Source organism: Drosophila grimshawi, unplaced genomic scaffold (genome assembly GCF_018153295.1).
Source record: "Drosophila grimshawi isolate 15287-2541.00 unplaced genomic scaffold, ASM1815329v1 contig_1367, whole genome shotgun sequence".
In the NCBI taxonomy this organism is placed as follows: Eukaryota; Metazoa; Arthropoda; class Insecta; order Diptera; family Drosophilidae; genus Drosophila; species Drosophila grimshawi.
In genome coordinates this window covers 8,921,692-8,934,628 of record NW_025062889.1, presented here as the reverse complement: position 1 = coordinate 8,934,628, position 12,937 = coordinate 8,921,692, and the positions used below count along the sequence as shown (strand labels likewise).

Here is a 12,937-nt window from a genome sequence, read left to right as displayed (position 1 = left end):
TCGAAAGCCAAAAGGAATCGACAACGTGCGAGTTTTGCCCAACAACAAAGTCCTCTAGTCGCAGCGCTTTTATTAAGCTCATACATTTTTTATTTAAGTATTTTTATTTTTACTTTGAACGAGTTGAACGAGACTCGCGACCAAAAAGAACTGTCACACTCTGTGACATTTATTCGAGTTCAGGCATTGAAGGCTGTCACTAAATCATGCCCTAAATTTCTGACAGCTCCACTGCAGCATTTGACAATTTGCATTGTAAATTATCAAATCGTTAATGTCAACCTGAATACAAAAAAAAAAAAAAAGAAGTAAAATAGAACTACAAATAAAAACCACAAATAAAATTGTGTGACATTTTATTAAATGCACAGCGAGTCGGAGCATAAATTGGAAAATTTCAATAAAAATGCCAAACTATACCGCTGGGCATTTCCATTGGCCCACTTGAGCTCACTACCCCTCTCTCTCTTTCTATTTCTCCCTCTCTCTTTCGTTCGCCACATTTGACATATGATATAATAAACTGTTGCAATGCGCTTTTGGTTGCAATTCTAGCGATTCGTCTATATGAGCCCACAACTGTCCACATTTTATGCAACTACCTCGCTTTACATAACGGCTTTCAATATTTGGCACTTGGCGCACTGAACAGCTGTTTGCACTACATAAAAAAAAAAGTGGAAGCCAAATCAAATCGGGGTTGTGACATTTTTGGTTAGCAATTGCAAAACAAGTCGCGAATATTTCACCAAAATGCTCTGTTTTTGTGCAATGCAAACTATCAATATTTACTCGAATGCTGGTCTACGGGACTCAAGGGGCTAGGCTACACCAAACTGCACAGTGCTTTTTAGAAGCAGCTTATGGGTTTAGTTGTTGAAGTTATAATTAAACTGCAAGAGTTTCTATATATTTTGATATATGTATACGAACATTTTTCGTGAAAAACTTTACTAGTCGAGTTTCCCAAATAAATACTACTCGAACTCAACCAGAACTAATATCCTAAATCAAAAATGTACCAAGGGCTATATTCTGGAGTCTTTTTCAATTTGTGCTACTTGTCGTATGCTTAATAATGCTTTGGCTCTGCATCACGTTCTGCATATAAATTGCTTAGTTTTATTATCCTTTAAGAAATTGTTTGGTATCGGAGAGAGGTGCGAATTGCGTTTGTTTTTATGCTCTTGACAACTGTCCAAACAGTTAGGGGCCAACTAATGGCAGGCAGGCAGGCAGGCAGGCAGGCAGGCAGGCAGGCAGGCAGGCAGGCAGGCAAACTGGACACCTGCACACACCTGGGCATTCATAAGGCATGACACCAAAGGAAATCAATTTCCATATGCAAAAACTTTTTAGTGCACGTGCCGGGCATGGCCGAAATCGAATTTTATCCATAAAATATTCAAATTGCGCTGTTGTATAAACGTCGCATAAACATTTTTTGTGTGCCATTCACGATGCAACTCAAAGACAAGCATACATACATGTGTACATATATATATATAAATATATAGATATAACAATATACATATTTATAGACTTCACTGCACACACTCTTATTCGATCAATTCTGGGTGTGTGGATTGTTGGTTGGTTTTGGTCTTTACCTTTTGCTCTGCTTACACCTAGCACACCATATATTTTTATGTAAAAAACACACGAAAGCCGTAGGCGCTTCGAGCGAGTTCGATCACTTAATATGTCCCGTGGCAGAAATTCAATTTGCAGCACATCCGCAGACGAGGTAGCAAAAAAATAAAACTGCAAATGTTGTTGCCTTTAATGCCCAAAAAGTGCAAATGTGTCCGCTGCTGCTGGGGTCCAAAACAATGCGCACAAAAAATGGCCGTTAAGTCCTCTTGGCCCTTTACGAACGTAAAACGTACGCGCAAACCGAGCTGGCAAATTCTCACACCCTTACACACTCACACACACAGATACACCCGGTTGGACACTTTTTGGTCAATTTGGATGGGCCCTGGCGAATAGTTCGAGTTCGACTGTTCGATTTTTGACTGTTTGATGCTGTGAAAATTTGATTGAAAATTGATTTCATTATAAGCATTTGATGCATTTGCAGCACACACCTCTTGCATGTAATTGGATTTTTGAATTGATTTTGTGTTCGTACCATGTATTTATGTTATTCACTTCTCTTCAATTTATTGGCTGCTTTGACTAAACGAACACACAACTCACATTCGTTTGCTTGCAAATTAGTTGCGGCATTTTGCTTTTCTGTTGCAATGCAAATTTATTTGGAATTGTCCGACAACAGTTGGCCACAGTTCGGTTGCCCAGAAGAACTCTGTGGAATTTTTGAAAAAGTAATGCTAACTAAAACCCCCAAATCTGCCACCCCAGCCGTCCCCCTCACTCGTTGGAATTAAGCCGCTTATGGCCAGCCGTTTGGTTGTTCTTGGCTCTTGTTTTTTAATGTGCCATGTTCCGTTTCCTTTTGCTCATCTTTGTCCGAAATATTACGTTGTTGCCATTTCACTTAAGGCCCGTGGCCCAAGTGCACTTGTGCCAACCCCAAAATGGCTGTTGTCCGCCTCCAACTTGCCGGAATATATTTAGCATAAAAGGTGTTCCTGATGGAGAGCAGAGTGAGCAGCGCCAGCAGCAGCAGCATTTTATTTTGGTCTCTGTCCAGCTCGTCGCTTGCTGTTGATATTTTGCATCAAATTTCGAGAAATTTGATGCGAACCTATTCGTAGCTGAAAAAGGGCAGACAAGGAATCCACAACGACATTTTGAGGTGACACTTTCAGTTTGAGGTCGCCGCAAAGTGCGCTAGATGTACATTTACATAATGCCCAGGAACGCTAAAATGCAAATGAGTACAAATTAAATGTGGCCAGAGTGCATTAAGCTACAAGCCAAATAAATACTGACATTCTATATAAGATACTATCTGCACTTGCACTGACTATCAAAATGTACTTACATTCAAAGATGCAAAATTAAACCATTTTTTGTCCTGAAGTGTAGCAGTCAAAACTAAATTATATTTCTTTCACAAACACGTCTGCTTAGTTTACCTTATTCACCACGATTGCTCTTCTCTTCCTTTTCTTCAAGTTGGTGATCATATAATTCATTTCGATATCGATCGATTATGTACAGATGTTAAGGTAGTCTTATTACTACGTCACCAGGAGCCTGTTACCCACATTACAAGTGGCCTGCTACCGAAAAATTAATTTAATAATTATGTAACTCATGTAAATTATAATAAACAATTAAAATAATTGTTTATTGATAATTTATCTGTATTGTTAAAAAGTGACCAGCGCCTTTGTGAGCACTAGTCAAAAATAGCAATAAATATCAAAATCAATGTCAAACAAATCTAAATTAAATCACACACAAGTTATTTATTATTGGAATCACATTGGAAATGCATGTCAAGAAGCAAAAAAAGCACCACTCCGTGCATGAGCAGAAGTGCCTCAATGGGGCCGACAAAGTGATCAATTTTGATCGATTACCTCGGATTCTGGACACGTTTTGGCGCAAGGATACGAAGATGCCATCGTGCCGCATGAGTGGTCTGAAAATGTTGCGCATCGCGTCGTTGAACAAATCGTCGGCATTTTCGCATCGGGAGCGACAACTGTACAATATCCATGGCCTGCTGCCCGTTGCAGTTCGCAGCATCGACAGGCAGGTGGAGGCATGCAGCAAATACTTAGCCACATTGACCACATACTATCAGAAGCATATATTTCTCACGGAACTGGAGACGCACGATCGCAAGCTGTTCTATAGCATGCTGATGAGCAATCCGGAGAAATACTTGTCCGTGTATCACAGCTCCAGTGCAAAAGATTCGGTAATACATTACAGTCATCTGTTTACCAAATGCAAGGGAATGTTTGTAACGATCAAGGACCGCGGCCATGTCCTCCAAGTGCTGAGCAACTGGCCTCACCGCCATGCAGTTCGCTATTTAATTGTGACGAACGGGGAGGTGGTGCTGAATATGGGCGATCACGGTGTCAATGGATATCCAATGGTATTTTCCAAATTGCATCAAAGTGTCGTCTATGGCCGAGTTCCACCCGAGACATGTTTGCCAATTATGCTGGATTGCGGCACCAATAACGAGCACTTGTTGCAGGATCCCCTCTACGTGGGGTGGCCCCACCGTCGCATCACTGGACCCGAGTACGAATCCTTCTTTGAGGAGTTTATGCTCGCAGTCATGCGTCTGTTTGGACCACGCACTTTGATACAAACGAAGAACTTTAATATAAAGGACTCCATCAAGCAGCTGGAGCTGTATCGCAAGAGGCAATGCATCATGGACATAGATCTGCAGTGCCTGGGAGCTTGTGGGTTGGCGGGTCTGCTGGTTGCCAATAGAATTAGCAATAGGAAGTTAACGGATAACACGATACTGCTTTATGGCTATGGCGCTTTCAACGTTGGCATGGCTTACACATGTCTAGCCCAATTGAAACACATGCGGTTGGATGAGAGTGCAGCAAGGGATCGCATCTGGTTCTGCGATGACAAGGGATTGGTTGTCCATTCACGTTGCGATGACACAGTTCCCGTCCACCTGCTTAAGTTTGTGAAGCGACATGAGCCAATTTCTAGTCTATGTGAGGCAATTGAGGCCATTAAACCCAATGTTTTAGTGGGCTGCAGCAAGCAGCCAAATGTGTTTAGCAAAGAGGTAATCAAAGCAATGGAGCAGAGCTGTAAGCAACCCATCATCTATTCCATGACCCGCCAGTCCGAGTTGGCTGAGTGTAGTGCAAATGATGCCTTTGTCTATACAAAAGGACGATGCATTTTCATCTCGGCTTCGGAGCTGCCCCCATTGAAGTATGCCAATAAATGGTATCAGCCGGGCTATTGCAACGTCAATTATATGCTACCCGGATTAACGCTGGGTGTCATGCTGTCCGGCATGACAAGCGTGCCGGATGATACATTTCTGGTTGCAGCACAACGACTGGCCAATCTCGTATGGCCCAATGATTTGGAAATGCGCAATTGCTTTCCACCCATACGCAAGTTGAAATGCATTAATCAACAGATTACAGATACTGTATTCAGCTATGCCTATCGTCGCCGCATTGCCACGCTCTGGCCGGAGCCGAGCAATCCCACGAGCTACATTGAGAGCATGATGTACCAAACGGACTATGGCCCGGAGATTTCCCAGATTTATTGTACGGCAAAGCAAAATATTGGCACCGCCGAGTCCGCTACGTACTATAAGCAAAATATCTAGTCCACCACGTGTACTATTTAACGATATGAATTTAATTATTAAATCCGCTCTAAATACTAATTGCATTTGGTGGCTCATTGGAATGTGTCTTGCTCCAGTTGCAAGTGGCACGTCAAATCCAAATCCTGTAATTTCAATGCGGCTGTCATTTGGGTATCGTCAAAGGCAATAGTGCTTGGCCAATTAGTTGCATGCAATGTTCACATGTCAACCCATGTGTGTGTGCACGTGTGTGTGTGTGAGTGTTGTTGAACTTGCGACTGGTGTGCGAGAGTTGAAACTGTTAAGAACAACAATTTCAATTGCTATTGCAGTTGTACTATTGTGTAATAAATTGAAACAACCACCGTAAAGCAGCATTAAGCAAAACGGCAACAAAAAATGGCAGCCAAATTAAATTGCATGCTTGCGAATGAGTACGCGATGTATTGGTGTGTGCGTGTATATGTATACATATATCCTTGCCTGCCACTGACAGGTTCTTTACTAGGGAGAGAATGCTTTCCCTCGTCCCTTCGCCTGTCTCAGTCGCATTGGTTTCATTCCATTTGTCAATGTGGCAAATGAAATACAGACGGCACCGCTGTGTCGCACTGCTGTTGCCCCATCGCATGCGACTCCATTTGTGGTTAATAACAATGAAAATGACCTGAGGTCAGGCAATCGCCCTTGTCGCCTTGTCCACACTTAATTGAAAAAAACAACAGTCTCCGCCGCTTTTGACATTGTTCAAAATAAATAGTTTAATGACTCTATTTGCAGCTTGGAATTATACGCTTAATAATTCCGAATGATGGTTTCGCCACAGATAAGAACACGTTAGGCGCCTGCTTCTGGCAAAAAACAATAAGTTGTATTTAATTAATATAGAACCATAAAGAAAAACGACAAATATTTTCTATTAAAGAATCTTATCACATTTATTTACTGCATTTTTCTTTTATGTTTACAGCTAAGTTCTTTGTTTAATTGTAAGTTTACATAATTATTTTTGTTTCTTTTTTTCTTCTTTGTTTTTGTTTTATGAAATATTAAGATAGCTCATGATACGTTCTTCAGGGCAGCTGTTTTTTTTTTAGGTTTTTTAATGTATTTTTTTTTGTTATCCATTTGTTTTTGTAGTAATAATTCATTATATATTTATTATAGTTGACCATAGACAGAAAACTGTATACATATATAAGTATATGCAAATGTATTTCAAGCGCGAATTATTTTTATTGTATGAATACTTTGTATAAACGATTTTTTTGCCTGTACGCTGCGATTATTCTTTTATTTTTACAAGGATCGTTTCGTTTGTTATTATGCTATTTTAACTATATAAAGTACAATATATATATATATATATGTGTATACATATATATATATTTATTTATTTTGTATTTATGTTAAATTTGTAATTCATTACTTTTGTTATTTTTGTTTATTTGAGTTCTTTTTTTTCAATTACCGACATTGCAATTTACTTCATTTACGGGTCATCATATTTTTATTTGCTCAACATCATGTGATTGTCATACAAAACATTTCACATAATCTTTGAATTATTTACAATAAATCAAAAATCAAAAATGTCTACAAAAAGCAAAACAAACATTTGTATCAAGTTAGAAGCTCAGAGCATTAGTTGCTGAAAAGTACATATATTACTTTTAGTTCATTTACAATGGGTAGATTTGAGTACCAAGCTAAAAGTTTTCCTGTGCATAACTTCTAGATGGAAACATTAAAATTTTGTAGTTGTTGCTTATTCCTTTCTTTTTTCATTTTTTTTTTTTGAATTTTTTGTTAAGAAAACGTTTAGAAAAATATTTCAATAATTTATGCATATACGTATTTAATATGCATATGCACATATGTAAATGTACATACATATGTGAATATTTGCTTATGCACTTCTTCTTTATTTGCGTTACCAATTTGCATGGCTTACTGTTTAGAGAAGCGTTTAGTTTTCCATGTGTGTTCAAATGCATTTCAATATTTGATGGCAGTTTGCATTCTAATTAATAGTGGATAAGTTCGATTTATCGCTTGCTCATTAATATTGAATTATTCATCGGGGGTTTGTCGGGCAGCCATGTATTAGATATGCATATATATGTGACCGTATCCGTATGTTTTATTCTTCTACATCGATTTAATGCGTTTCAAGTAATTATCCGCTTTCAAATGCTACACATACGTATCATATATGTATGTATGTATGTCGGTATGTATGTTTATATGCATTTATCCTGCATGACTGCGATTTGAGAATTAAGTTAACATTACTAAAATGTATTTGCCACACCAACTTACTTACAACTATGGTTAAATATATTTATGTATGTTTGTATATTTATTTGTATTTGTATTTGTATTTGTGTATTTATATGAGCATGTTGGTCTCAATGCAGTAACTATGTGTATGCATATATATTGCTTATAGTAAACATCAGGCTAACCCGCAATCTATACAATAACGACCAAAATGCCGTCAGCGTGTTTTTTGTTCGCCATAAAATTCTTTTAAAATAAAACTGAAAAATGTTGATATCAAATAATTAAATTAGCTTCTAGCGTACTTGAAATATTTAATTTATATGCCAAGACCGAAAATATATATTCTTTAATCAGTTTCTTTCCTTTGCTTCGATTTGATGTACTGTACTTAAGACTTAAATTCCGTAAAATAATGCATTTAGTCAAACGATATCCTATACGCTATGGATTATAACTAAAGCTTCGTTATGTACAAAAATCGCCTAAACCTAGAGACCATCAGAGTCACGAGTTGGGCTGTGCGCTTTATCGGATGTCTATAATATATATATATATATATATCTTGAAATTTTGGTTCCATAAAATACAATGTACGCCAGAGGTTGTTGTATCATATTTTAAAATAAAATACCTACAATCTATTTATACATAGCTATTCATAAAACTAATACTAGAATTATTAAACAAATATTGCTAGTTAATATACAAATTCGTTTAAGATCTTTCCCATGGCCAAGCGACGCTATCTTTTAGCATTTGTATTCGTTTTCTGATTTCTGATTTCTGTTTTCTGGTTTTGTTTTTATATTTAAAGTTATGCACAATCATGAAACGTAAATCCAAATGCATTACATAATATACACAAACTGAGGCAAAAAACGTTGAGCTTAACTTGAATGATTCGTTTGATATTTCGCATGTCCTTGTTGCCTATGTATGTAAGTATATGGTATATGTGTATGAGTGTGTGTGTTTGTGTTTGTGTCATGTAGGTGGTTGGTTGTATTTGCATTTGCGCTTCCTAGTTACGAGTATGTAAGTATCTTAGCATAATTTAGTGATTCTTTCTGTTTATTTGGCGCAATCGCAATCGCAATCGCAATAGAAATAGAATTAGAAATAGAAATAGAGACTCTGTTCATCTATGTAAAACCGTATTTTCCATTTTTCATTTCATGGCAGGATCCTTTTGTTAGTAACTTTAAACGTTTACTCTTCACTTGCTTAGCGCTTCATGCTTCATTCTGGCTAGTTCTGTGTACCTTAGTATTGAAATCATACGTACAGTTTTCGCTGTTGTCGATGTTTTTGTTCTGGTTATTGTTGTTGATGTGTTGCTGATGGTTGCATTTTGCTGTGATAATAGTTATTTGTTAGTTGTTGTTGTTCTTGATAATTCGAATGCCAAACGAAGAGCACTAAACAATTTCTATATATATATATAGATATATATATATGTAAATGAAGCAAAAACATATTGAAAACATATTGAAATATTGTCTTTCAAAAGCTTAAAAATGTCAGTCTTTGTAGTTGGTTTGCTCGGCTCTTGTCACTGCTTTCTGGGTGCTGCTGCTACTACTACTACTCATCTCCTGGCTGTTTCTTTACTCCGCTGATGTTGCTGGCTGTAATCAGATTGAATGGTAAACATACATATATGTGAACATTAATATCCATTTGGTGTATTAGACCGGGTTCAAGAGGTGCTTTGAGTTTCAGCGTTTCAGCTACAACTTACTTTGACTAGAAACTTTTTAGAAACTAGCGCACATGGCAAGCAGAAACACGAAAATGTACAATTGGTGGCCAAATTTTGGGCGTACACCCGCCGACAAGAACTCAAAGCTGTACAAGTACTCTGTGGCGAGTGGGCAGCATAGTTGAAAGGGAAGGCACAACAACAAGAGGGCAAAGGCCATAAGTTAAATTTGTTCGCTTATAGGATTCATTTGTTGGGTAGAAGGTGCTACGGTATAAAGTGCTAAGTTGACTTGGCTCAAGTCAAGTCGCATACTCACTTCTGGGTCAGACCAAAGCGTCATTGCTGAATACATCGTTGACATGTTTGCCGTTGCCGCTGCTGCTGCTGCTGCTTGTCGCCGACTTGTCCTTGAGGCCGCATTGCTGCAAGAAAAATAACACCAACAAAATGTAAAATAATAAGTATGCCCTTAGCCTAATTAGACCAAAAATATGCGTATTTATACAAAAATACAAAAATATATATATATACGACGTAAAGTTCTGGCTATAAAAATCGAAAAGAACCAAAAATAATATCGTTAATTGCAAGCGACTCGGAAGCAGGCGGCGTGTAACATGAATAACATGGAAATTAGGCACAGAATCTCGCGATTTGCATGAAATATTAATTAAAACAATTAACGACAGCTGCCGCCGCCGCCGCCGCCTGCTGCCTGCTGCCAGTGGAAGCCAGTATGCTAAATGTATATTTAATTGGTACATTTCACTTACCTCCTGTTTGGCCTGCCACTGCTTCATGGCTGATTTGTATTTCTCAAACTCGTTGCACCAGTGCGAGTAGATTTTCTGATAGTCCTGCTTCTGTGATGGTGGCGAGCATCTGATTTCGCCGAGAGAATATAAAAGGTACACAATAAGTTATCGTCGGGTCGATTCTTTGCACGGAAATTAAACTTGCAGCAACCCAAAAAAACAACATGCAAAAGTCGAAAGTTTCACACAAAATGCGCACAACTTTCTAATTGCGCAACGGATATTTTGACGCCAGAGGCGGTAAATTTAATTGCCAGATTGTAAGGGGTGTTTTTTTTTTTTATTTTGTGGGAGCTAGGGGAGGGGGGTATTTAAGAACTCACCTGTGCGCATCAACAGTAACGCCATAGCTGCAGAGAAGTGTGCCATCCAAGTAGCTATCATATCGTCCGCCGTCGCCCTCATTTACCGCCAAAAGTACCAAACCGCCCTCGTTCGTCTCAATATATTTTGTGGGGGTGTAGCGCACCTCGTAGCTGCCAGACGGGACCAAAAGAAAATAAGGAAAATGTTTGAGAACGCAGCAGATAAGGAGCTTTTCTATTTTCTATTTGGTATTTGGTATTTGGTATATATTCTATTTTCCATTTTCAGTTTGTATTTGGCCATTTGGCAATGCGAGCGCGTGGAAAAGTGTCTCTCAAGAAACGCACAATAAAAATCAATATAAAGTGTGTGTGTGTGGAAACTTTGACAGCGCCAGCTGAAAACTTTTTCCATTACAGACACAGAGACAGCGAGACAGACAGACAGACAGATGACTACTTATTGCCCGCACTGTGCCGCCGCGGTGCGTCCTCAAATAAGCGTAAAACGCCAAAAAGCAGACTTCAATAGTATTTTAAAGTGTCAATTTACCGCAGCATTGGCAACGCCAATGCCAATGCTAAGACTCGACGCAATAGCAGCCATCGCTAAGTGAGATGGAGCAAAGTTTCGCTTACACTTCCGATTTCATTATTTGCTTTCAATTTTCATTGCGTTGCCTCGCTTTAAGTACAGCAGCCAGCTGCCAGCTGCCAACTGTTAGCTACTCTGTCTCCAAGGAGGTTCCCATCAAAAGCTGCCGTTTAATCTATGGCTTCGCATATTTAAGAACCATTTTTGTACTATTCTCTCTTTGCATTTAATGACTAACAAGGGCACAATAAACTTGTGCAGGTAAAATGATGTAACGCCCAACCCCACGGTATCGATCGGGATATACACTCAGAATAAAATCGCATAGAAATAATTTTGAAATTTACGTACAGCAATTTCCATAATAATAGAAGAAGCAAAACTAATTTTCTAGGAAATTCACAAATGGTTCACTAAAGGTGTAGAGTCTTAAAATGTTGATTAGAAATTCAGCACTTACCGTCCCTTTTCCGTGGAGTGATGATACCAGCGTGTCTGCTTCTTGCGCAGCACATCGGGCATCTTGACGAAGCAGGACAAGTGAAGCGTCTGTCCATAGGAGGATGTGACACGTTTGCGCAGCACACTCGTATCGCAGATGCCGGATGTCTCATTGGCCACATCTTGGAGTAGGCCCAGCTGATAGGGCCGACAGGCGTTGACCTCCTTGTCCCAGCCACAGTACGGATCAGCCACACAACGGAAACAGCTGTCATAGCGTCGAGCACACATGGCCAGATCAATTTGCTTCACCTGATGATCGGTGGCCAAATACAGCGAGGCAGTCTTCTGGCTGAGGGTCAGCTCCCGAATGGGTTCATTGCGTGGCGATGCATCAAAAACGTCCACCAGATTCGAGTGACGTTGGCCATAGTGCATGAATTGCACTATCTTGTAGATTTGGCCAGTGCTTGTGGCCACAAAGTACACCAAAAACTCCTGGTTCAGTTTATCAATGCGTATTCTGGGGGAGAAAAACCACAAGAGGGTCAGAGTTGATGAATCGCATCTACCGTTTTGACAGTTATGCTGTGCAACACATATCTCAAATGCACACGACTTGGCCAAGTCAAGTCAGTTTTTTTGCCATGACAAAACAAAACGTTTAACTAAAAGCATATCCTGGAGTGCAATGCTCATAAGTTTTGGCCAACTTATTTAACAAGCAGCAACCACCGAAGGAAAACCAAAAAAAAAAAAAAAACACAAACCAACAAAAGAAAAAGAAAACAGCATTTTTGCTGTCAGTGAGCAAGTGCTCCCAAAATGTCAGCATTGTCGTGGTCTGTGTCGTACCGACTCTCTGTGTGGCTACCACAACGAAGTGCACTGCATAAACTTGGCAAATGTCAGCAAGCAAAGCACACACACACTACCAACATATATAGACATTCAAGCCAGAACGTGGCTGGTTGCCAGAGGCAACCAGTTTCAGCTGAAGTTCGCAGCTCGCAGCTCGCTAATGAATACATTTACACATTTTACTTACTTGTCGACGACGAGGCGGGTGAGTATAACGTCCCGTTTGTAGAATACCGGATTGCCAAATTCATGATCGACCGCCTTGTCCATTAGCGGATGTTTGCGTATGAAATTCAACACCGAGTCCGGCAGCGTTGCGGTATCGTTGTGGCATGTACCCGGACGTGGTTCCGGCACTTTTGAGTTCAACACGGGCAGCCAGGCACTGTTCGATGTCGCCTGCTCTTTAAACTTGCCTATACCAGTAAGTAAGAGTATATTTGTGTGTGAGAGAGAGAGAGAGAGAAAGAGTGTTAATTCCTTTTTTATGTAGTGCATAAGAGTGCAACGCTGAAAAGTATGCTATGTTAAATTTATGTGTGTCAACACGCTGCTGTATCAAATGATAAATTACTCAGCAGCTCTCACAGCTCGCTGATTTGTAGCCCAGCCCAGCAGCGACTCTCACTAAAACAAAAAACCACAGTTAACGCTACTAATTACACACACACACACACATATATATATCTGTTG

At 39.4% G+C, this 12,937-nt stretch overlaps 2 protein-coding genes across 2 annotated transcripts in view; one reads left to right on the top strand and one right to left on the bottom strand.

The window, feature by feature from the left end:
- The first annotated feature begins 3,350 nt into the window (after positions 1–3,350).
- Positions 3,351–5,314, top strand: LOC6560717 (NADP-dependent malic enzyme). Its single transcript, XM_001986182.2, has one exon. The coding sequence runs from the start codon at positions 3,407–3,409 to the stop codon at positions 5,252–5,254; it is 1,848 nt and encodes a 615-aa protein (XP_001986218.1). The 5' UTR covers positions 3,351–3,406; the 3' UTR covers positions 5,255–5,314.
- Positions 5,315–9,004: 3,690 nt separating this feature from the next.
- The window catches only part of LOC6560005 (semaphorin-2A), a 53,170-nt gene continuing 49,237 nt past the window's right edge, over positions 9,005–12,937 (bottom strand). The window contains exons 10-15 of the mRNA XM_001986180.2: positions 12,432–12,660; positions 11,403–11,906; positions 10,366–10,518; positions 10,001–10,109; positions 9,544–9,649; positions 9,005–9,150 (exon numbers count right to left, since the gene is read on the bottom strand). Of these exons, the coding sequence (XP_001986216.1) occupies positions 9,551–9,649; positions 10,001–10,109; positions 10,366–10,518; positions 11,403–11,906; positions 12,432–12,660 (1,094 nt within the window). The 3' untranslated portion in view covers positions 9,005–9,150; positions 9,544–9,550. The remainder of the gene's footprint in view (positions 9,151–9,543; positions 9,650–10,000; positions 10,110–10,365; positions 10,519–11,402; positions 11,907–12,431; positions 12,661–12,937) is intronic.